Genomic DNA, 25,808 nt, shown 5'->3' with positions numbered 1-25,808 from the left:
CCAGTCTAGCTGCAGCATTCGGGATTAGTTGCAGTTTCCGGGTCAAATTCAAAGATAGCCCCACGTAGAGTGCATTGCAGTAGTCCAAGTGGGAGATAACTAGAGCATGCACCACTCTGGTGAGACAGTCCGTGGCCAGGTAGGGTCTTAGCCTGCGTACCAGGTGGAGCTGGTAGACAGCCGCCCTGGACACAGAATTGACCTGCGCCTCCATGGACAGCTGTGAGTCCAAAATGACTCCCAGGCTGCGCACCTGGTCCTTCAGGGGCACAGTTACCCCATTCAGGACCAGGGAATCTTCCACACCCACCCGTCCTCTGTCCCCCCAAAACAGTACTTCTGTCTTGTCAGCATTCATTCTCAATCTGTTAACTGCCATCCATCCTCCAACTGTCTCCAGACACTCACACAGCTAGTTTGTTAAAGCTAGTTACATTTTTAAAAAAACAGCTCAGCAGTGCCCAATCCCCCAACGCCCCCCAGTGACCCCAATGATCTCTCACGCCCTTTGTCCTTCACTTTAACTTCCTGTGAATCCATTGGCTATTATCTCTGAGCTCCCTGGGGTCACTGGGGGGTGGATGGATGGATGAATGAAATGAGCGTGCAGTATTTTCTCTGCAGTGCCATTCAATTTGTAGCTCAGCAGGGATGGCGTTGCTTCCTACCGTCAAACACATTTGTTCTCTGCCAAGCAGGATATGAGTGTTGGGTTTTTTTACTTGGAGCCTATTACTTAAAAAAGGAGAAGAAGAAGAAGAAGAAGAAGAAGAAGAAGAAGAAGAAGAAGAAGCAAAAGAAGGAAAACCACCAACAACCTGAGTCAACAAGTTTGGAGCTGATTCAATGTAATCTCATTGGAATTGGTGGGTATTTGCTAGGAAGGGTTTGGGTGCTCAAAAAATAAAAAAATATTAAAAATATTAGCATGGAAAAGATTCACTGCTGCAAGTGGCAACTGAGATGATTTAGCTTTGAAATTTGGGGATGAAATCAATGGTGCCTGGTAGGTTATATGTTATAGGTAGACTAAATGTAATGCTGAACACTACCCTGGGATCTTGTGATAAAGGGTCACATATAAATCAAATTAACAACAGCAGCAATAGTAATAAGTGCTATTTTTCTAGAAAAAGAGGCTCTGGAGCTCACCACGAACTTCTCACTTGTTTCCTTAGAATGGCAATGGCATCCACCTAAAAGGTGCTGGAGCTGAGCTCTGGTGAGCTCTGGTTGAAAAAAGTAATAATAATAATAATAATAATAATAATAAGCAGCTGCTCTATCATTGAGCTACAGTTCATCCCCTGAATACAGGAATCTGTCTGCTGGCAAGTCCAACCATTGATCCATCTAGCTCAGCATCCAACAGCACTGGTGTTTACGATGCATCAGTCAAATCTAAACCGTGGAATAATAATAATAATATTTTCCCCCCTTTATATCCTGCCCTCCCCAGCTGAAGCTGGGCTCAGAGCGGCTAACAAGAGTAAAATGATACAACATTCTAAAATCATTTCATTATAAAATCAGTTCAAATCAGATTAATGGCAACCATTGGGCTAGAGTTCTGTGAGGATTGCCAAAGGAGGGGGTCAGACTGTGCCCTGACCAAAGGCCTGGTGGAACAGCTCTGTCTTGCAGGCCCTGCGGAAAGATGTCAAGTCCCTCAGGGCCCTGGTCTCTTGTGACAGAGCGTTCCACCAGATCGGAGCCACAGCCAAAAAAGCCCTGGCTCTAGTTGAAGCCAGCTTAACCTCCCTGTGGCCCAGGACCTCCAAGATGTTTTTGTTTGAAGACCGTAAGTTCCTCCATGGGACATACCAGGAGAGGCGGTCCCGTAGGTACGAGGGTCCCAGGCCGTATAGGGCTTTAAAGGTTTAAACCAGCACCTTAAACCTGATCCTGTACTCCACTGGGAGCCAGTGCAGCTGCTATAGCACCGGGTGAATGTGATCCCGCAGCGAGGACCCCGTAAGGAGTCTCACTGCGGCATTCTGCACCCGCTGGAGTTTCTGGGTCAGTCTCAAGGGCAGCCCCACGTAGAGCGAGTTACTATAATCCAGTCTGGAGGTGAGACTTCATAAGAACATGTATTATTGGGCCAATAAGAAAATTCCAATTTTGGACAGCAGATAAACACAAGCTTAAATAATTAGCTTCCTTCGTTTAATCTAACTAACAGAGCAATCCTAACCAGATGTACTCAGAAGCAGATCCTACTAGATATGGCAGCCAAGATGGCAAGCAGAATTATCAAGGGGATGGTCTGACTTTCCTACGAGGAAAGACTACAGCGCTTGGGACTTTTTAGTTTAGAGAAAAGGCAAGCAGGAGGTGACATGCTCACTTGGATGACAAATCCATGGAGTTCAAGGCTATCAGTGGCTACTAGTCATTGTGGCCAAGTTCTTCCTCCACTGCCAAAAGCATTATGCCTCTGAACGATTATCAGTTGCTTGGGAATTGCAGGTGGACAGAGTGCTGTTGTGTTCATGTTCTGCTTGTAGGATTCTCACATGCTTTGGGTCAGCCACTATGAGAACAGGATGCTGGACTAGATGGGCCAGTGGCCTGATCCGGCAGGCTTGCCTTAGGTTCTTATATTCTAGTGGGATGTGGGTGGCACTGTGGTCTGAACCACTGAGCCTCTTGGGCTTGCTGATCAGAAGGTCAGCGGTTCGAATCCCCGTGACGGGGTGAGCTCCCGTTGCTGTGTCCCAGCTCCTGGCAACCTAGCAGTTCGAAAGCACACCAGTGCAAGTAGATAAATAGGTACCACTCCAGCGGGAAGGTAAATAGTGTTTCTGTGAGCAAGTAGATAAACAGGTACTGCTGCTGCAGGAAGGTAAACGGCGTTTCCGTGTGCTCTGGTTACCATCACGGTGTTCTGTTGTGCCAGAAGCGGTTTAGTCCTGCTGGCCACATGACCCGGAAAAGCTATCTGTGAACAAACTCCCTCGGCCTGAAGTGAGATGAGTGCCACAACCCCATAGTCACCTTTGACTGGACTTAACTGTCCAGGGGTCCTTACCTTTTTTAGCTTTTATATTCTAGTACATAGATAGGGTTAGGATTGCAGTCATCACTATCAAATTCTGCCAGCCCATTCTGGATAGTTTATTTCTTTTATATAGCGGAATTTTGGCCCCATCAGTTCCTCCTGTTTTTCGCAATGCTCAGGCTGTGAGTGCCATTGGCTCACGTAATGAAAACAGGAACACAAGATGAAGACATCTGCAAACATGGGTAAACCCTCAGGTTTGCAGAAGTTCAAAAAATTATCAGGAAGACAAACCCTTAAAGGAAAATTAATAAACATCGCCATGAAGACCGCATGCGCTCAAGTGCATTTGGAGAATGCTCACTGGGAAGTGAAAAATGAAAATATGTTGGAGGGGGAAAATGTCAAAGCGATGATTCTTCAACATTAACTTCGTTGGACTGGTCATGGTGTGCAGATGCCTGATTATTGTCTTCCAAAGCAACTACTCTATTCCAAACTTAAAAATGGAAAGTGTAATGCTGGTGGTCAACAAAAGAGGTTTACAGACTCTCTCAAGGCAAATCTAAAAAAATGTAGTATAAACACTGGCAACTGATAAACATTGGCCTGCGAGTGCTCCAATTGGAGAATATCCTTTACCAAAGGTGTCATGGGCTTTGAAGATGCTCGAACTCAGGACAAAAGGGAGAAACGTGCTAAGAGGAAGGCACGCTTGGCAAACCCTCACTGTGATCAACTCCTGCCCAGAAACCTCTGTCCCCACTGTGGCAGGATGTGTGGATCCAGAATTGGCCTCCCCAGTCACTTACGGACTCAGTGTTAAGATCGTGTTTATGGAAGACAATCTTACTCGGCTACGAGGGATCGCCAAAGAAGAAGTTGTTAGATCATTTTTTATTTTGCATATGTCAGCAAGAACAACAAAGGATCCACATGGAGTTTCCTTTCTGGATTTGTAGCTTCTGTGGCCCGTCCGGACTGATAGGGTGGCAGGCAGGGAAGAAACCAGCAGGGGACACCAAAACCCCCAAACCAATTGACAGGCAGAGCCAATGATGCAGCTAATTCTCTCTCCCTCCTCCTCACTGCTGAGTCAATACTGAAAGGAGGAAGAAGAAGCTGGCAGCCTGGGCCATGTCCTGGGCTGGTTGTCAGTAAGAAGGCAGACCAGTGGAGCCTAACTAAGGGCAGACTAAGCTCGGTGGACCATTTCACCAGCCGTCACTTTTAAACAGAAGGAAAGGCTTGCTGTCAATGACAGGACAGCTGATATTTGTTGACTTTCTCCTTCTGAAGGGCAGTGGAGTTTGATGCCATGACCACTAGATGGTGCTCTTTGCTCCTCCTCATCTTTGATTTCAACTCCACTCCCTGGCTCTTACTTACAGTCTCAGCCATGGATAGCCCTTTCCTCCATGAATTTGTCCAATCTTCTTTTAAAGCCAACCAATCCCTCTTCCCAGAGAACTCTGGGAACTATAGTTCTGTGAGATAAGTAGGGCGCTCTAACAACTCTCAGCACTCTTAACAAACTACAGCTCCCAGAATTATTTGGGGAAAGCCATAACTGTTTGAAGGGACGCAAGTGGCGCTGTGAGTTAAACCATAGAGCCTAGGACTTGCCGATCAGAAGGTCGGCGGTTCGAATCCCTGCGACGGGGTGAGCTCCCGTCGCTCGGTCCCTGCTCCTGCCAACCTAGCAGTTCGAAAGCATGTCAAAGTGCAAGTAGATAAATAGGTACCACTCAGGTGGGAAGGGAAATTGCGTTTCCGTGTGCTGCTCTGGTTCACCAGAAGCGGCTTAGTCATGCTGGCCACATGACCTGTATGCCGGCTCCCTCGGCCAGCAAAGCGAGATGAGCGCCACAACCCCAGAGTCGGCCACGACTGGACCTAATGGTCAGGGGTCCCTTTACCTTTACCTTTGTAACTGTTTGAAGTGGTAGGATGCTGCATTTAAGGTGTAGAGCCAGTGGGGTCTCAGACTGCATCTGATACTCTTCAATATTCTGTGCGAAGTGGAGATGATAGCACTGCTAGAGTCGTGGAGCATCTTCAGTTTTGGGGGCCTCGTCAAATGTTCCATCTTCTGGAACTGGCCTTCCCAGCTGCCATCACTTGGCCAATCAAAGGGAAGCGCTCTACAGACCAGTCACTATGAGAGACAGACAGACAGACAGACAGACATGTGGGAATGTAGATACCAGGAGAGGATATATTGATTTAATAGCATCCTTCCTAAATCACGCTTGTGAGTCAGCAGCAGAGTGACATTACCCAATATATAGCAGGAAGCTAGTTGGTAGAATCGTTTGAATCTCTTTACATAAGCAATCCAATCTGACTTTGTTCAAATTGGATTTTGTTCCTGATAACTCCCCTTTTAATCTCTCCTAAAAAGAATAAAGCTTCTTTTAAAAGTAACAATAAGTTTACTCACATTCAGTTCACGGTTGGATCCCTGAAGGCAGGCTTTAGCTTAGAGTTACAGAAGAGGGTTTGAGTTTATCCCATATGGGAATGAGCCCATGTCCTGCTGGCTGAGAACCAGCAGACAGCAAAATACATCAGTTTCAGGAGAGCATGGCATCAAGAAGAAGAAGAAGAGGAAGAGGAAGATGGTTGCGTGACCATCCCCTTTTATGGGGTCTTCCAGGGTCATGCCCACCTACCTGGTCACATGCAGGGGGAGGAACTCCAGACCAGGTGTGATAGGAAGTCCTCCTAGTTGGAGTAATACCCCCCTGTGTGTCCACTCTGGGCAAACAGGAAGTGTTGTACTTGATAATAATAATAATAATAATAATAATAATAATAATAATAATTTATTATTTGTACCCCGCCCATCTGGCTGGGTTTCCCCAGCCACTCTGGGCGGCTTCCACAGAGACCAAAAATACACTAAAATGTCACACATTAAAAACTTCCCTGAACAGGGCTGCCTTAAGATGTCTTCTGAATGTCAGGTAGTTGTTTATTGCTTTGACATCTGATGGGAGGGCGTTCCACAGGGCGGGTGCCACTACCGAGAAGGCCCTCTGCCTGGTTCCCTGTAGCTTTGCTTCTCGCAATGAGGGAACTGCCAGAAGGCCCTTGGCGCTGGACCTTAGTGTCCGGGCAGAATGATGGGGGTGGAGACGCTCCACTTGACTGCTTATGTTACATCCCACAAGACAGACAGACAGACAGACAGACAGACAGAGAGACAGACAGACTTTAGCACTAATGGAAGATTAGGCTCTGTTCCGTCCCCTACGGTCAGAGGCAATATGCTTCAGAATTCCAATTCCTGGGAATCACAAGCGAGGACGGTCGCTGCTGCACTCAGGTGACACTGCCTCCTCAGCCTGAGACCGGGTGCTTCAATTTTCCAGTGCCAAACTGAGTTTAACAGACTTTGAAAACCTGCTTTCCTCCTGGAGAAAATAATAATAATTCTGGATCTGCAAGATAAATCTCACTTAGAACAAAAAGTTGGAAAGTTGGAATGAGAAGGATTTGCTTCTCCTCAACATCTCTACCTGCCTGCGCCTTTGCTGTGGTTCAGACACAGCTGGCGCCAACCAATAAGCAAATCAAAGGCTCCTCTGGTTTTTCTCCAGCTGGGAAAGGATGGAGCAGAATGACTGATATCTAATCAGTGCACAATGAGGAGGCCACAGGGTGGAACTCACCCCGTTCTTGCTGCACAAAACAAACTTCCTCATTACTTCCATCGGTTGCAGCCTGAGAAGGCAGCGTTGGCAGCGTTTGGGTCTGTGTGCAAGAGTCTTATGCTACCTGTGCTCATTTCTCTGGGTTCACTGCCTCTTGGATGACCTTCCAAGCATGGTGGAAACCAGCCTGCTGAACAGAGCTGAGTCCAAATCCGACACTTGCTTTTCCTGGTTGCTTCTATGGAGAAAGGAAGGAGGGAGGAAACTAGGAAACTACGTTAAACCGAGTTAGACCTAGCTAGCTCCATACTGCCTGCACTGACTGACAGCAGCTCTTCAAGATTCCATGCAGGGGTCCTTCCCAAGCAGGGAAACCTACTTGGAGGTGGAACCTGAGACCTTCTGATGTTCTCTGCTGAGCTCTGGACCTTCCCCTGCTAAGAAGCAGCCATACTGAGTCAGGACCTGGGACCTCCAGGAGGCAGTGAGGGCCTCCAACTTCGATCATCATCATCACCATCACCATCACCATCACCATCATCATCATCATCATCATCATCATTTATTATTTATACCCAACCCATCTGGCTGGGTTTCCCCAGACACTCTGGGCAGCTCCCAACAGAATATTAAAAACACAACAAAGCATCAAACATTAAAGTCTTCCTTAAACAGGGTTGCCTTCAGATGTCTTCTAAAAGTCAGATAGTGGTTTATTTCCTTGATATCTGGTGGGAGGGCATTCCACAGGGCAGGTGCCACCACCGAGAAGGCCCTCTGCCTGGTTCCCTGTAGCTTCACTTCTTGCATTGAGGGAACCGCCAGAAGGCCCTTGGAGCTGGACCTCAGTGCCCGGGCTGAACGATGGGGGTGGAGATGCTCCTTCAGGTATACTGGGCCAAGGTCATTTAGGGCCTTAAAGGTCAGCACCTTCACTTTGAATTGTGCTTGGAAATGTACTGGGAGCCAATGTCGTTCATTCAGGACCGGTGTTATGTGGTCTCGGCAGCCACTTTAAAAGATAATTGAACAAACTCATGGAGGAGAAAGCTATTGATGGCTACGAGTCCTGATGGTTCTGCTCTGCCTGCATGATTGGAAGCAGCAACGCTTCTGGGTACCAGCTGCTGGAAGCCATACGAGGGGAGAGATGATGCTGTGCTCACATCCTGCTTGCAGGTTACCTGCAGGAATTTGGTTGACCGCTGAGAGAATGGGATGTTGGACCAAAAGGGCTGTAGGTTTGATCTAGCTAGTTCCTCTTATGTTCCAAGGAGGAGGGAGCTAGGAGGCAATGACATCCCCTGGACAGGTTTTAGGAAGGAAGGTGGCTGGAATTGGCTGAGGGCCGCTGATGATGCTGGAGGAACTGCCTCATTTGCAGGCCTTAACTCAGGCATAGGCAAACTCGGCCCTCCAGATGTTTTGGGACTACAACTCCCATCATCCCTTGCTAACAGGACCAGTGGTCAGGGATGATGGGAGTTGTAGTCCCAAAACATCTGGAAGGCCGTGTTTGCCTATGCCTGCCTTAACTGCACTACTGCTAGAAAGGGCCCAGATCCTGAGCTGAACTCTTTCTTGCCTTTGGGGAAATCAAGAGAGAGAGAGTAGTGGTTGTCAGTTTGCTTTTCTTAGTGCAGAAAGTATTTGTCTGATTGTGTAGAGATTTTTCCTATTCTAATTAATTCATGAGAGTTCTGGAAGCTTCTCTGTGTGAAAGAAAGAGGCAGAAGGTTCATGATGTTTGGGTTATTCCTTCAGAGAAGCTGAATACAGCTGGCTTACACTGGGTCTGTTATCTCTTTCTGTCAAGGTCATGCTGACTATAAAAGTAAGGCCAGAAGGAGAGCCTGGGGTTCACTCTTTTCTGTCTCTTTTCCCCTTCTGGTATGGTGTTCTGTACATAGTATGCTTAAGTATGTTAAGGTTTTAGTCTTATTATAAGTTATTGTAAGTTCAAGTTAAGTCTGCTGCAACTGGATTTCTTATGGACAGTGCCAGTCCTGAATGTATTGGATTTGTTCATTTGCCTTTATGCTCATTTGCCTGTAGTAGCAGTAAAGCTCTGCTGGATGAAATACAATGGCCTCTGGTCTACTTTTGGGGAATCCTGCAACATGTTTATGTTTTTACTCTGCTAACTATACGTTGGAATCTGCTCTGGATCAATATTGATTAGAATTTCAATGACAGTGGTTGGGGAAGCAATTTGGTTTGGTGTGGATCTTAATGCAACCCTACCAAATTCACACTTCTGAAAACGACACACCAACTGAGGTACAGCCACCTTTTCCCCGAACTCTGTACTTCTAAAGATGTTGTGATGCACTTCTCCAACCCAATTCTGGGTACAAAATTACTTACATTAGGAAAAATGTGCCTAAAGAGGGCATAGCTGTGTGAAAGCAACATATAAAAAATGCATTACATTGGGGGAGTATCGATCGCACAAATGTGTTTGTAAGGAGTAATTTGCACCGAAATGCTGACAAAAGATTTCTAACCTAATTTTTATTGGTTTTTCACAGATGCATGAAAAGATAAAACTAGATAAACTAAACATGGGCATAAAAAAATAACATAAACATTTCCCCATCGCACGAGCATCTTTACAATATTCATTCCTCTATTTAGTTTTGCTACGGGATTCTAATGCTATTCCTTCAGGGTTGTATGGAAACATCTTTTCCCGGCTAGATAATCTTCTCCAACTAAATTATCAACAGGTTTACATGTGGCGACTGCCAGCTTTATAGTAATGCAGCTGATAACGTATTTTGCAAACCCTTTTGGTTAGTATATGAAACAAATGAATTTTCATGACTTAAAAAACCAGAAAGAAGCTCAGCTGGTTAGAGCATGGTGCTGATAATGTCAAGGGAGTCAGTTCGATTCCTGTATGGGCCAGCTGAATATTCCTGCAATTCAGGGGGTTGGACTACATTATCCTTGTGTCTCTTTCAACTCTACAGTTCTATGATGCCAAAGACGCATTTGGAAGAAACTTGTCAGGGAACTGCCATCAGCTCAGAGGCGAGAGGTGGAAGGGCAGTTGGGTTACAGGGAGCCTCCAAAGATCGTGAGAAGCAGCACTTCCTCCGCGGAGGAGGGAAGCCACGCCTCTAGTGGGGAAGGGGGGCAGGGCTCGGAGGAGGCAAGGGAGAGCCAAGACACCGTGCATGAGCAAAGTGGGGGGGGAGGCAGGTCCCCCTCTGCCCACGCCCTCTCTGTGCAGTCGGTTTACGCGCAGAGAGGGGAGGCGTAGGATGGGGGTCAAAAGACTACTTTGCTGGGGAAAGTTTAAGGACCGCCCACTCCCAGATTCTGCTAGTGACTGAGCAAGACATGGAATTGAGACGTTCTGCACTGTGAATGTTTTTGTACCGATAATAAAGCCTTGAAAAGACCAGTGGGGTTCTTGCCTGTTCGATCATGAGCAACCATGCCGGCACACATAACAAAACTGATTTTTTGGATCCATTTCAGTCGGGGTTTAGGCCTGGTTTTGACACAGAAACTGCTCTGGTCGCCCTGTACGATGACCTCTGTGGAGAGAGAGACAAGGGAAACACATCCCTGTAAATTGTTCTCGGCCACTCAGTGGCTTTCGATACCATCATCCATGGTATCCTTCTGGAGCGAGTCTCCGAACTAGGAGTGGGTGTCACCACTTTGAGGTGGTTCCAGTCCTACTTGGATGGTCGTTCCCAGAGGGTGTTGCTTGGGGGATGCTTTTCAGCCCCATGGAACCTTCAACGTGGGGTTCCACAGGGCTCAATCCTATCCCCACGTTGTTTAACATCTACATGAAACCGCTGGGTGGGATTATCCGGAGGTTTGGAGTACGTCGTCCGCAGTATGCTGATGTCACTCAGCTCTATTTCTCCTTTACATCTGCAGGTGAGGCAGTGGTAGTGCTGGACCAGTGTCTTCCTCAGTAACGGACTGGATGAGAGCCAACAAACTGAAGCTCAATCCAGATAAGACTGAGACACTATTAGTGGGTGGTTCCTTGGAACAGAGGGATGGGAGATTGTCTGCTCTTGATGGGGTTACACTTCCTTTGAAGGAGCAGGTTCATAGCTTGGGGGTTGTTGTTGTTTAGTCGTTTAGTCGTGTCTGACTCTTCGTGACCCGCTGGACCAGAGCACGCCAGGCACTCCTGTCTTCCACTGCCTCCTGCAGTTTGGTCAAACTCATGTTAGTAGCTTCGAGAACACTATCCAACCATCTCATCCTCTGTCATCCCCTTCTCCTTGTGCCCTCAATCTTTCCCAACATCAGGGTCTTTTCAGGGAGTCTTCTCTTCTCATGAGGCGGCCAAAGTATTGGAGCCTCAGCTTCAGGATCTGTCCTTCCAGTGAGCACTCAGGGCTGATTTCCTTAAGAATGGATAGGTTTGATCTTCTTGCAGTCCATGGGTCTCTCAAGAGTCTCCTCCAGCACCATAATTCAAAAGAATCAATTCTGTGGAATGCTCTCCCCAGGGAAGTTTGCCTGGTGCCTTCATTATACATCTTTAGGTGCTAGGCAAAGGTCTCTCTAACCAGGCCTTTGGTTGATCTGATTTACATCCTATGCTCTTTTAAAATGTGGGTTTGTTTGTGTGGGGTGGGGCTATTGGGTTGTTGTTATTATTATTTTTATTGTGTATTTTGTGGTTTTATATCTTGATTTTATTCTGTGAACCGCCCTGAGACCCCCAGGTATAGGGCGGTATATAAATTCAATAAATAAATAAAAGGTGGAATATTGGCCTGGAAAAATGAGGGACGGAAACAGTTTTATCCATCCTTAGAGAGGCGTAGAAGGGAAGGGAAGAACAGTGAAAGTTTTGTAGGAGAAATAAAGAGCACAGCAGGAGCAGGAGCAGCCAGAGTCCCTAAGGTCTCCTGGCTTTGGCTGTGCCTTCCCACTACTCGAAAAAGAGAGATGTGTGTAATTAAAGAAAATGGGAGCCTCATCTTCTCTCAGTCCCATGGCCGTGTGACTGGAAGTCTGCCGATAAGTCCTTTCCCCTCCTCCTGTGTTTGCAAGGCATCTCCATGTACTTCAAAGATGGTGTTTGTTTTAAGACGCTCCTCTACTGAAGCATTCAGTAAGGTTTCATTTATTTTATTAATTTAAAGGAAACTGACCACCCTGTGTGGCAATCACACAGGGTCCCCGGACGTTTCACCGTCTATTGATCGCAGTTTAACAAGCGTGTGGTTTCATAAAAGGTATCGGTCAATTACAATCATGAGGTGCCTATCCAGACCTATAACTTCCGCTACCTGCTCTCACTCACTAAACCACCTCTCAGATATAGTGGTACCTCGGGTTAAGTACTTAATTCATTCCGGAGGTCCGTACTTAACCTGAAAGTGTTCTTAACCTGAAGCACCAGTTTAGCTAATGGGGCCTCCTGTTGCTGCCACGCTGCCGGAGCACGATTTCTGTTCTCATCCTGAAGCAAAGTTCTTAACCTGAAGCACTATTTCTGGGTTAGTGGAGTCTTTAACCTGAAGTGTATGTAACCTGAGGTACCACTCTATTTACTTGTCTTCCTAGTTCTTAACTGTTCCTGACTCACCTTACTTCGCTACACTAACTCAACCTACCCACAGACTCTATCCCAATTCACTCCCACTCCAACCAACCACCCAACTCCCAACGAACTCCTCCCTTCGCCCCTCCCAGAGCTGGTTTTATAGTCCCTCTGACTCCACCCCCCTGGGTTCTGATTGGGTAACCTGTTTAACTATTTCACCTCCAGCACTCTCATATGTTAATGTCACACGCTGTTATGAGGAAAACCTGCTCTTTTTCCTTTATGGGGTATCCAAGAGATCGTAAAGAGTCCTTAAGTGTGTTCTCTATCGGTAGGAGAAAATAACAGAGGCCAACCAGAGCATATTGAGAAGCAAAGCGGCTAGTAAGCCTGATCTTTATTAAACTGTTGCAACAGGGTCCTCACTCAACCTACGCAGGGAGGGAAGAGGAACCCAGAACAATGGTGTGCAAGCCCACCCTGCAGCTCAAGACCACCCCCCAAAACATCATACATACATCACAGAAGGGAGTGGTCTACAGCAGAAATACATCACAGGAGGTGAAACAGCAGAAATCTTGTTTGCCAGGATACCTGAGAATGGTCACTGATTGCATTACCTGGGCAGCCTGGCCATTTTTTGGTGATAGTTGGGATGCGGGTGGTGCTGTGGGTTAAACTACAGAGCCTAGGACTTGCCGATCAGAAGGTTGGCAGTTCGAATCCCTGCAATGGGGTGAACTCCTGTTGCTCTGTCCCTGCTCCTGCCAACCTAGCAGTTCGAAAGCACGTCAAAGTGCAAGTAGATAAATAGGTACCGCTCCGGCGGGAAGGTAAACAGCGTTTCCATGTGCTGCTCTGGTTTGCCAGAAGCGGCTTAGTCATGCTGGCCACATGACCCGGAAGCTGTACACCGGCTCCCTCGGCCAATAAAGCAAGATGAGCGCCGCAACCCCAGAGTCGGCCATGACTGGACTGGACCTGCTCTGGTCAGACCTCACCTGGAGTACTGTGTCCAGTTCTGGGCACCACAGTTCAAGAAGGACACTGACAAACTGGAACGTGTCCAGAGGAGGGCAACCAAAATGGTCAAAGGCCTGGAAACGATGCCTTATGAGGAACGGCTAAGGGAGCTGGGCATGTTTAGCCTGGAGAAGAGGAGGTTAAGAGGTTATATGATAGCCATGTTCAAATATATAAAAGGATGTCACATAGAGGAGGGAGAAAGGTTGTTTTCTGCTGCTCCAGAGAAGCGGACACAGAGCAATGGATCCAAACTACAAGAAAGAAGATTCCACCTAAACATTAGGAAGAACTTCCTGACAGTAAGAGCTGTTTGACAGTGGAATTTGCTGCCAAGGAGTGTGGTGGAGTCTCCTTCTTTGGAGGTCTTTAAGCAGAGGCTTGACAACCATATGTCAGGAGTGCTCTGATGGTGTTTCCTGCTTGGCAGGGGGTTGGACTCGATGGCCCTTGTGGTCTCTTCCAACTCTATGATTCTATTCTATGTTCTAATGGTCAGGGGTCCCTTTACCTTTACCTTTATCTATGCATCATGCGTCCCGATTCACAGCACACAGAATTCACGCCTGCAATGGGGGTCACCAACTTGCATGGCTTTTAAAGCGAAGATTAGGCACATTTGTGGAGGATAAGGCTTGGGACAGAGGCTAGCAAACATAAGGGAGTTTTCTTTGCATTATTTTATACATTTTAAATAATTCCCCGCTGAAACATAAAACCGCTGTATTTCTTCTGGGTCTGGAGCTATAAAATGTTAAGTGCTTTTCTGGAAGAAATAATAAGGCCAGATCTCACGAGTCTTGACAGGGACCCATATTGTGGAAATATTTAAAGAGTAGCTGGAAGGGTAACTCTAGCGGAATTTCATTTTGATGAAATCTGACGTAAACACCCGGCAAAGGGCACCCGGTTAAGAGGAGATGTAAAGAAAAGAAGGAGGAGAAAGACACACACACACACACACACACACACACACACACAACAGCATGCAATCAGTTTGCAAAGGGGACGTTAGGAAAACAAATGCAGGCAGGTTCCAGGGATAATTAGAAGAGAAAAGCAAATATTGAATGCCGAACAAGAGATTCTCTTGGCTAAATAAAATACAGGCTCTTCAGATCTATTATTAATAGATAGAAGATGAAAGCAAAAAAAAAAAAAAATCAAAAAAAAAAATCAACCCAGATAAAAAATAATAATCCAGGAGGGGTCTGAATGTTTCAATTTAAGGAGTGGGCTGATTTGTCGCTCCCTTTGAAGAGTCCGAAAGAAGGCATTAAAAGGGCTTTTAAGAATGGGAATGAGTTTGGTTTTAATGGGACAAGTGGCTGTTAATGGTGGGGGGACTTTTTGTGTGGACTGGGGGCCACATATCTGTCCAGGCAACCTTCCAGGGGCCACATGGGGGCAGGGCGAGAGGGAAAAGTTCGCAAAGCAATTACAATGGTACCTCGGGTTACATATGCTTCAGGTTACATACGCTTCAGGTTACAGACTCAGCTAACCCAGAAATAGTACCTTGGGTTAAGAACTTTGCTTCAGGATGAGAACAGAAATCATGCTCCAGCGGCGTGGCGGCAGCAGGAGGCCCCATTAGCTAAAGTGGTGCTTCAGGTTAAGAACAGTTTCAGGTTAAGAACGGACCTCCGGAACGAATTAAGTACTTAACCCGAGGTGCCACTGTAATGTAACTTTTGCCTTTGTGCAGTAGTCTAGTTTCTGTATGCAGTCATTCTCCCTCCTCCATACAGGCAGGCAAAAGGCCTGAGCAGAGTTCAAAGGCACATTCTAGCCAGTCGAAAGCATACAATGGTGATGTATATCTGAGGCGGGATGTGGCCAAATGGAGAGGCCTCAGGGGGACATATTTGGCTGCTGGGCCCAAGGTTCATCATATAATGGAAGAGGGAGACTAGGACAATCCGCTTCCTTGCATAACGGCCTTGCGAAGTAGGCCAGTTGCAACCCCCATGGCTGCCATAAGCTCATCGGAGATTATTTGATAGTTTATGAGCAGCGGACAGGGATTGCAATGTCCCATTTTGCTGCTTGAAGTGAAAGCCCCTCTGTCACTGGCACTGCAACCATGCCACCTGCCTCCACCGGCGTCCCCACTGCGTCACTTCCACCTCCAATTTCCAGTGAGATCTCAGTGAGATCTCGTGAGATCTCTCACCCTTCATGAGATCTCACTGGTGCCTGAGACGGCTGTTTCACCCTACATCATGGCTGGGCCAGCCCTGGCAGCCCAAATATTAATTGCTTCCAAATATACTGTCTACTTGAGAATAGCCAAATGAAACAGAATGGAGCTAAATTAGAGAGACTGGCAGCAGACTGGATAAGGAGTTGAGGCAAAATAGTACTGGTATAGGAATTCTAAGGTCTCAAATATAGAATAAATGTTGATAATTGCACAAGGCAAACAGATATACATAATCCCAAAGCCATCTTGACTCTCCTAAAGACTCTCAATATTTCCTCTGCCTCCTTAGTCCTCCATGCATGAGAAGAGATAGGCAGATAGCAGTCAGGGAACGTTCCTGAAGGGATTCCTCTCCTATATCTATGAACCTCCTTTGTATCATTGTTTGCCCAGATGCTCTTCACTGAGGGACGTCTGATGGGCATCCCAAATTTCTTATCAAATGCTAATGTTTTGTGTAAACTGTGTCTGGAACTATGTAAAACTTGCTAAATCCTCAGGAACATCACACCTTGGCCTGCCTGAGTCACAGCAACCCCACCTTATGTGTGACGTGATTTCTGACTGTTTGTAGAGGGGATGTCCTCCTTCTCCACACCAAAATGCGAACCCTTAAAAGAGATGTTTCCTCTTGGTTCTGGGTCTCTCTTGCCTCCTTGCAAGGAAGGGAGGAAACTCTGTTGCAAGAGAAAAATAAAGATCTGCCTTGCATTCACTGCCTCCTGCCTCCACCCATTCATCTCTGAGTGATCATGGACTTAGGGGGACTCAGTCCCTTGGGGAGTTGGGCAGCAAAAGCCAACCACCCCTATTTTTCTATATAAGCTTGGAAAAAGACTATTTGAGCAGATTCTCTCCCCTACCCCTGATTTCATATACAGTGGTACCTCGGGTTAAGAACTTAATTCGTTCTGGAGGACCATTCTTAACCTGAAACTGTTCTTAACCTGAAGCACCACTTTAGCTAATGGGGCCTCCCGCCGCCGCGCGATTTCTGGTCTCATCATGAAGTAAAGTTCTTAACCCGAGGTACTATTTCTGGGTTAGTGGAGTCTAAAACCTGAAGTGTCTGTAACCTGAAGCGTCTGTAACCCGAGGTACCACTGTATACGACAGATAAAATCAATTACCACCCAATCCTTCTTTCTACACAACTGGGGCCCCAAATGAGGCATTTTCCAGACATGGGCTCTCTCTCCTGTCCCCCAACACATCCATGCTTAGACCATTTCACATTAGGAGTGTGTGTGGTTTTTTTTTTTTTGTGTGTGTGTGTATTTCACTCTGGCTCCCGTTCTGGAAGTCTGGTGATTTGAAACGGATCAATCGCAATAGAATTGTTCTATATTTTTACGAGCTAGCCTTTAGCCCTGGATGCTGGCCTTAAATTACTTGGATCATTCTGACATACCCTCCAACGTTTCTCTGATGAAAATAGGGACGTCCCATTCCATAATGATAATTTCCCTATTTATACCCCACACATCTTCCTGGGTTGCCCCAGCCACTCTGGGCAGCTTCCAACATATATAAAAACATAATGAAACATTGAACGTTTTTTTAAAAAACGTTCCCTATACAGGATTGCCTTCAGACGGCTCGGGGGTCGGATAACTCCATACCCTCCAACATTTCTCCAATGAAAACAGGGACATCCTAAGGAAACGTGGGACATTCCAGGATCAAATCAGAAACCGGGACGGCTTCTCTGAATCAGGGAAATAGGGACACTTGGAGGGTCTGTTGTGACAACTCCCCACCCACATAATGCTGGTTGGTCCATCCCTGACGATTGCTGATAGCAGGTGATGAAGTTGGACCTGACTTTATCCTCTAAGAAACAACTCGAGGGATCACTCTCCCCAAAGCACGATGCATGGAGATTAATCACTGTGCATTCTTGGTCGCAATCCATCAAGTCCTTAATCGATGCCTCGCTGTTCCTTCTCCAGCCCACTTTGAATTCCTCTGGGGAGATGCATTAACATGCTTCACTGAACCCGAGACACCATATATATATATATAAAGAACCACCCTCCATTTGGTCATCCCACCAAAATAAAGAGGGACAGTACAATTATGTGGCTGGTTGGTTCTTTACGATCAGGGGGAGGCTATAGCTCAGTGACAGAGCTTTGCAGTCACAGAATCATGGAATTTGGAAAGGACCAAAGGGTCCTCTAGTCCATGGGTAGGCAAACTAAGGCCTGGGGGCCGGATCTGGCCCAATCTCCTTCTGGATCTGGCCCGTTGACAGTCCGGGAATCAGCATGTTTTAACATGAGTAGAATGTGTACTTTTATTTAAAATTCACCTCTGGGTTATTTGTGGGGCATAGGAATTCGTTCATTCCCCCCCCAAAAAAATATAGTCCGGCCCCCCACAAGCTCTGAGGGACAGTGGACCGGCCCCCTGCTGAAAAAGTTTGCTGACCCCTGCTCTAGTCCAACCCCCCCGCAATGCAGGAATCTCAACTAAAGCATCCGTGACAGAAGGCCACCCAACTGCCGCTTAAAAACCGCCAATGAAGGACAGTCCACAATTGCCCGAGAGAGTCTGTTCCACAGTCAAACAGCTCGTACCATCAGAAAGTTCTTCCTGGTGTCAGAAGATCCTAGGTTCAATTCCTGGCACCTACAGGTAGGGTTGGGAATGTCCCCTGCCTAAAATCCTGGGGAGCTGCCACTGGTCGGTGTATAATAATAATAATAATATATTTATACCCCACCCATCTGGCTGGTTTTCCCCGGCCACTCTAGGCGGCTCCCAACAGAATTAAAAGCGTAATAAAGCATCAAACATTTAAAGCTTCCTGATACAGGGCTGTCTTCAGATGTCTTCTAAAAGTCAGGTAGTTGTTTATTTCCTTGACATCTGATGGGAGGGTGCCACTACCGAGAAGGCCCTCTGCCTGGTTCCCTGTAACTTCGCTTCTCGCAGTGAGGGAACGGCCAGAAGGCCCTCAGAGCTGGACCTCAGTGTCTGGGCTGAACGATGGGGGTGAAGATGCTCCCAGGGGCAGAGCAAGGTGGGTGCTGTCCGCCCCGGGTGCCACCTCTGAGGGTGGCGACAAAATGTTGTGCAGAACTGAATGTCTGTGAGAGAGATGCTTCCCCTCAGCTGTAGAGCTGCAGGCACGCAATCTCTGTAAAAAAAAACTCAACAACTCTGGCTCCCCCCAAAAGTATGCAATAAAGTCAAACCATTTTTGCAGGCAAATTTTTTTATTATTTTTCAATGTGACAAGAAATTTTCCGCACCGGGTACCACCTGACTTTGCTTTGCCACTGGATGCTCCGTCAGGTATACTGGGCCGAGGCTGTAGCCAGTCCCGAACTAGAAAGACCAACGGCCTGACTCTGTGTAAGACAGTTTCTTTTTAAGGGAAGGGCCATAGCTCAGGGACGGAGCTTCTGATTTGCATTAACAAGGTCCCAGGTTCCATCCCTGGCATGGGCTGAGAGACCCGAGGAAATGAGGCACAGAACCTTTTTCAATTCAAGCATGAGATCAAGGGAGCTCTCTTCTAAAGGTAAAGGGACCCCTGACCATTAGGTCCAGTTGAGGCCGACTCTGGGGTTGCGGCGCTCATCTCGCTTTATTGGCCAAGGGAGCCGGCGTACAGCTTCCGGGTCATGTGGCCAGCATGACTAAGCTGCTTCTGGTGAACCAGAGCAGCACACGGAAATGTCGTTTACCTTCCCGCCGGAGTGGTACCTATTTATCTACTTGCACTTTGACATGTTTTCGAACTGCTAGGTTGGCAGGAGCAGGGACTGAGCAACGGGAGCTCACCCCGTTGTGGGGATTTGAACCGCTGACCTTCTGATCGGCAAGTCCTAGGCTCTGTGGTTTAACCCACAGCGCCACCCGCGTCCCAACTTCTAGAGGTCCCTTTTCATATTCACTTCTCTCTCTGCTTCTCCTTTCTCTTACTGCTGCAGGCCCCAAGAGGAAAGGAGCAGGTATGGTTTGGCATGCTGACTTGGGGGAGATTTAGACATTAGAAGCGGAGCAGATTTTTTTGGGGGGTGGGATTAAGGAGACAGTGTGTAAGTGTGTGCGTGTGTGCATGCACGTGTGCATGTCTGTGTATAATGAACGGCCTATGACAATATTCCGGCCAAAAACTTAACAGTCCAGTCAAGTGCTCTGAAACAAAGCTGCAAGATTCCTGACTGGGGTTTCATTTATAACCCATAGGACCTCTTTTTTAAAACAGCTGAACTAGTTGCTTCTGAGCCAGATTCCCCTGCAAAAGTCCTGGGGGGGGGGGGGGAATGGGACACCCCGTTTCTTATTGCGAGGGAATGATGGCTATTTTGGTTGCTGTGATCTCACGCGATTTCACAGCATAATATCTCCCAGAAATCAATGCCCTTTTCTGCACCAATCCCAGCTCCATGATCCTTTGGTTTGTTTCGTTGGAGAATGCATGTCTTGTCCCCCCTTCCATCGGAAGTAGCAGGTCCTGGTTCTTGGCTGGTTCTTCCTTTCCGATCAGCTTACATATTTTCTTTCTCCGTCCCTCCCATGCCCTCTAATCCAGGTACCTGGTGCTACGATTCACAAGATCCTAAGTGTGGTAAGTACTTGAAATGAGGTTTTCAATTTTTCTCTGTCTGCACTTCCATTTCTTCCACAAAGAGCCATGGGAAATATAGTCTGTTAAGGGGGCTGCGAAGCGTATCTCTGTGCAGGGCAAATGACAGTCCCTGGGATTCTGGGATAGAAGTCACATGCATCAAATGTGCTTTAAATGCATGGCGTGTCTGGGCCCTAAGACAGTTTCCCCTCAACCTGGGCCCCCAAAAGATGTTTCGGACCACAACTGCCATCAGCCCCAGCTATGTCCTCCAGGCCTCTTGGTCTAGCTTGGAGCTTTCCAAACTTTCCATGTTGGTGACACACTTTTTAGACATGCATCATTTTGTGACACAGTAATTCACTTTTGCATCATTTCATAAAACTTAATAATTCAGTTTTACTAGCAAACTGGAGGTTAAAAGAATCCCTTTCCATGGATTGTAATTGAAAACTCATAAAAATTTCACACACACACAAACCTTGGTTCTCAAATGGCTTAGTTGACGAACAAATCAGAACCCAAATGCCTCAAACCTGGAAGTACTGTAAGTGTTCTGGTTTGAAAACGTTTTTCAGAAGCCGAATGTCCAGTGCGGTTGTAGGCTATTGTTTCTGGGGCACCAGCACCAATCGGAAGCTGTGCCTTGGTTTTCGAATGTTTTCAGAAGTCAAATGGACTTCCGGAATGGATTACGTTCGAGAACCAAAGTACCACTGTGTACAGTCACACCTTGGAAGTCAAACGGAATCCGTTCCGGTAGTCCAAATCACGGCTTCTGACTGGTTGCAGGAACCTTCCAGGATGCTCCCAGAGGCTCCAAGCTGGTTGTCTAGTAAATTATAAAGACATGGAAAAGTTTCTTATTGTCCTTTTTTATTTCAATCTTTACAGAGAGAGGCTATAGAACCCAGCCTCTTGGATAATGGCATTGTCCCAAGTGATCTCCACCCATGTCTCTCCCACTTCCTCATTCATCACTTCTACGGGTGCTTCTATGTGCCCTCTGTCTTTGAGCTCTTTGCTCTCCTACTTTTAAGGCTTGCCGGGTTCTGGGAGATGGAGGGTCAGGGATGCTTTCTAAATACACCATGTCAGCCAGCTGCTGCTCCGCTTCTGCTTCCTCTTCCATTATTTCCCAACTTTCCCCCTCATCTGCCTCTGAGCTGTGACCTCCCTCAAACCCCTGTTATAGATCTATACTGTCTTCCTGTTCCTCCTCCCTGGAGGGGTCAGGTTGGTAGGCGGTCCCCACCATTCCTCCTCTGCCCAGTCCCTGACAATATCTCTCAGAACAACTGAAGAATCATAGATGGGTCTTATGTGGCAGAAAGACGTGGGTGCAAATGGTGTCCAGTCCGGAGCTTTTTTCAGCTGGAACTCACTGGAACTCAGTTCCGGCACCTCCCAGTTGGCCGCCATTGCCATTCCCTTGGTGAGTTCTGGCACCCCTTTTTCTAGAAAAATAACACTGGTCCAGCCTACCTAAGGGTTTCAGGCAAGAGGTGCTACCTAAATATGATGCAGATTGAACCTGAGTCCTTCTGCATGCAAGATAGATGCCCAGCACTGAGCTAAATCCCTTCTCATAACAGTCCTCTGTAAAGTAGGGATGCTGTGCACTCACAATATATATATATATATTCTGCCCCTGAGCTGTAGCCAATCCAGGGATGCCTTGAGAGAAGGTGAATATAAATAGGAATTTGGAATGGAATCTGCTGTTGGTCTTCAGAGGCGATAATGCTCACCAAAATAGCTCATTTAGCCTGTCAGACTAAAGATAGGTCCGGCGAGGAAACCCTGCTGAATTATAAATAAGAAAAAGCCCTGCTTCGTGATTATTAATGAAGGTCAGCCCAGCCAGAGGGCATCTCCCGTTGGCAGCAGGAGGCGAGGAAGGAACAACAAAGAGACTAATGAGCGTGTTGGCTGAGGGATCTGCGTAGCAGTGGTTTGCTGGCGGAGGTGTTGATTTTAATCGATACAAATAGCCTCCATTTAACTCAGGTGCAGGGGGAAGCCGTTTCCAATTCGAGGACCGCATTCCCTTCTGGGAAACCTTCCAGGAGCCGCATGCCAGTGCTAAGTGGTGGGGCCAGGGGGAGGGGAAGAAGAGGGGAGAGCAACGGATGAGACTCTTACCTTCGTTCCAGCCATGCAGGACCGGTCCACCCTTGAGGGGAGGTCAGGTGACCGCCTCGGGTGGCAGGATTCCTGGGGGAAGCAGATGTGGACTCCAAGGAATGCATCACCTGCTGCCACTGCCACTGCCGCAATGTGCTGACATCACTTGCGCATGCTGCGGGGCATGTTGATGTGCCATGCGGATGCCCCACGGCTTGACCGCGTAATGCGAGCACACCCTGTGGTATGCGTGCATGGCCGCTGCAGAACTTGGGGGACCCTTTGATTTGAAATTTTTGGGGAGCCCAGGCCCCCTGGCCTCCATTACTTGGCGCCCCTGAACAACGGTGCCACAAGTACTCAGCCAGCTGCCCCATTATGGCCATCACGGTCAGGATGCTGTCAGTGGCTCCTGGTTGGTTGCCCAGGAAAGTATAAGGCAAGGAAAAGTTTCTTATTGTCCTTTTTTATTTCAGTCTTTACAGAGAGAGGCTATAGAACCCAGCCTCTTGGATAATGGCGTTGTCTTGAGTGAATCTCCACCCTCCGTCTCTCCCACTTTCTCATTCATCTCCTCTATGGGTGCTGCTATGAGCCCTCTGTCTTTGAGCTCTTTGCTCTCCTACTTTTAAGGCTTGGCAGGTTCTGGGTATGGATATTTCACCCCTCCCATTGCAAGAATCTCCTGACAATGTTTTCAGAAAGGAGGGGGCGGAATTTGCTCATCGCTTCTTCCACTCCAGCCTGACTCTGTGGGAATCCAAGTGTTATCTGTGTAGAGATAAGATGACTGCTTAAGCAGCTGTAACACTCATGCAGTCCAGTAGCCTCCGATAGCCTTTAGATTCTCGTTTATTTAGTTTGCAGTAGTTGTAAAAGAATAAAGACGTTATGCTTCAGAGCCGTCGTTTGTGTAGTTCATACTCTGCTGGGCTCTGCTGACTTTGGCACTGACTTTGGTGCTCACAGCTCAAAGTTGTGAGTCCATTGCACTTAGACCTGCTTCCCTGCAGCGGAAGGTCTCTGGAACTGCTTTCCCAGCTTGCCTGGCCCGGTCGAGGCTTAAGAGGTTGAGTCCAGTCACTGGTACCGGCTTAAGGGCGAAACTGACACTGGGAGATGGAGGGTCTGGGATGCTTTCTAATGACAAGGTGTCAGCCGGGTGTTGTTCTGGCTCTCCCATTATTTCCCAACTTTCCCCTTCATCTGCATCTGAGCTGCGACCTCCCTCAAACCCCTGTTGTCAATCTATACTGTCTTCCTCTTCCTCCTCCCTAGAAGGGTCAGGATGGGGAGGCGGTCTCCACCATTCCTCCTCTGCCCAATCCCTGACAATCACATTCTGCACCAGGCCCCTCTATGTGGGGCTCCACATAGAGTCCATTGCAGTCATCCAGCCTTGAGGTTACCAATGAAATGGGCTACAGTGATCAGGTTGTCCACGGAAGTTTTCCCTCACCTTCCTTCCGACAAGAAGCTTAGCTTCTCCAGCCTTTGTAGAGTAAGGATTTCATCTGCCTTCGGGCCCATCTCTTCCTTTCTGCCTCACTCTTCCCTTCTCCTTAGGTCCTTTGCACTGGAAGGACATCATGATAACCTGTGGGGGAGAGAACCAGTCGCCCATTAACATCGACAGAAGGAAAACTCAACGAGACAGGAACCTCGACGAGATCTTGTTTGAAGGCTACGACCAGGCGCCTCCTGGCAGGTGGAGACTGATAAACGATGGACACTCAGGTGGGCGTGGAGAGGACGCAGCTTCTTCTGGAGATGCTTTCCAAGGCCACATTCACACCATACATTTAAAGCACGATGAGAATACGTTAAACAGTCATGGCTTCTCCCAAATAATTCTGGGAGCTGTAGCTTGTTATGGGTGCTGAGAGTTGTTAGGAGATACCTAATTCCCTCCCAGAGCTACAATTCACAGAGTGGTTTAACTATGAATCCCACTTCTCTGGGAACTCTGGGAACTGAGGGGAACAGGAGCTCTCTTAACAACTTTCATCACACTTATTGAACCACAGCTCCCAGAATTCTTTGGGCAAAGCCATGACTGTTTAACGTGGCATCACAGTGACTTAAAGGTCCGGTGTGAATGTGGGCCAAGTGTTTTCTATATAGTACTCATTTTTGCATCCTTAAGATATCAATGACTTCCCTTCCTCTCTTTCCATGGTTCATTTTACATATCATAAATCCCTGCATACTTTACAGAAACTATACCATTCAGTATTCCATTATCACATCCATCAAAACTTATTTACACTGTTGAATTTATCTTAATGCTGCCCACGTTTTCAAGTGTACACAAATTTTCCCCCATATATTCAATAAACATTTTCCAATCTTCTCTAAACGTATGTTCTTCTTGTTCTCTTATTCTATATGTTAAGTCTCAACTTGAGTTGCCATTCTTCTTTGGCTGGGACTTCACTCGCTTTCCATTTTTGGGCTAACAAAGCACGGGCCGCAGTAATAGCATACATAAATAATCTTGGGCCAAGCGTTTTGTAATGCAGGTTTAGAGAACCCTTCTGGGGTCTTGTGTTGCATTAGTGTAGAACTGTCTGTCTCTGATCTCTCTCTTTTTGACCTGGCCTCCTTGGCAGTTGTCATGAACCTAGATGGAGCATCTGCTGCAGATCAAATTAACATCACCAAAGGAGGACTTCAGAACACGTACCGGGCCTTGCATTTCCACTTCCACTGGGGGGACCTCAGTCGAAATGGCTCAGAGCACACCGTTGATGGTCAGCAGTACCCAATGGAGGTACATTGAGCTTCCCAACTTTGATTTTCTTAGCAATGTCGTGCAGTATTGAAAAGGCCCCGTCTAGAATCGTCACAGGCCACGTTCACACTATACATTAAAATCACCAGGATACTACTTTCAATAGGCATGGCTTCCACCAGAGAATTCTGGGAGATGAGGTTCATTAAGGGCACTGAGAGTTGTTAGGAGAGACCCCTGTTCCTCTCACAGATCGACAGTTCTCAGACTGGTTTAACAATCCCTCCCTCTTCCCAGGGTGGTGCTGTGGTCTAAACCACTGATCTCTTGGGCTTGCCGGTCAGAAGGTCAGCCGTTCGAATCCCCGCGATGGGGTGAGCTCCCGTTGCTCTGTTCCAGCTCCTGCCAACCTAGCAGTGTGAAAGCACGCCAGTGTAAGTAGATAAATAGGTACCACTGCGGCGGGAAGGTAAATGGCATTTCCATGCACTCTGGCTTCCTTCGCAGTGTCCTGTTGTGCCAGAAGCGGTTTAGACCTGCTGGCCACATGACGTGGAAATCTGTCTGTGGACAAATACCGTCTCTCTTGGCCTGAAAGCAAGATGGGCGCCACAACCCCATAGTCATCTTTGACTGGTCTCAACCGTCTAGGGGTCCTTTACCTTTTTTAAACCTCCCCAGGGAACTATTGGAACTATGGCTCTGTGAGGGGAATAGGGGACTCCTAACAACTCTCAGCACCCTTAACAAACTACACTTCCCAGAATTCTTTGGTGGAAGCCATGACTGTTGGAAACTGTATACTTGTGAAAGCCAATGTGGTGTGGTGGTTAGTGTGTTGGACTAGGCCTGGGAGACCAGGGTTCAAATCCCCACTCAGTCATTAAGCTCACCAGGTGGTCTTGAGCCAGTCACTGCCTCTCAGCCTAACCCC

The 25,808-nt window shown here is 47.3% G+C and overlaps 1 protein-coding gene across 6 annotated transcripts in view; it reads left to right on the top strand.

Annotated features, from left to right (window-relative positions):
* Window positions 1-25,808, top strand: part of LOC308465349 (carbonic anhydrase 15-like) — a 46,500-nt gene that overhangs the window by 10,266 nt on the left and 10,426 nt on the right. For 2 of the 6 annotated variants that reach the window (XM_080985240.1, XM_080985239.1), the window contains 4 exons: window positions 19,373-19,393; window positions 19,978-20,013; window positions 23,707-23,877; window positions 24,753-24,913. In XM_080985240.1, the coding sequence (XP_080841366.1) occupies window positions 19,373-19,393; window positions 19,978-20,013; window positions 23,707-23,877; window positions 24,753-24,913 (389 nt within the window). Of the gene's footprint in view, window positions 1-17,760; window positions 18,117-18,707; window positions 18,961-19,372; window positions 19,394-19,457; window positions 20,014-23,706; window positions 23,878-24,752; window positions 24,914-25,808 lie in introns of those variants that run through there. The other 4 variants (XM_080985243.1, XM_080985242.1, XM_080985241.1 and 1 more) reach the window with 4 other exon arrangements.

The sequence above is a fragment of the Podarcis pityusensis genome (assembly GCF_964106645.2).
Source record: "Podarcis pityusensis genome assembly, chromosome: 16".
Lineage (NCBI taxonomy): Eukaryota > Metazoa > Chordata > Lepidosauria > Squamata > Lacertidae > Podarcis > Podarcis pityusensis.
The sequence above is the reverse complement of the archived record's forward strand: the minus strand, read 5'-3'. Positions and strand labels throughout refer to the sequence as shown.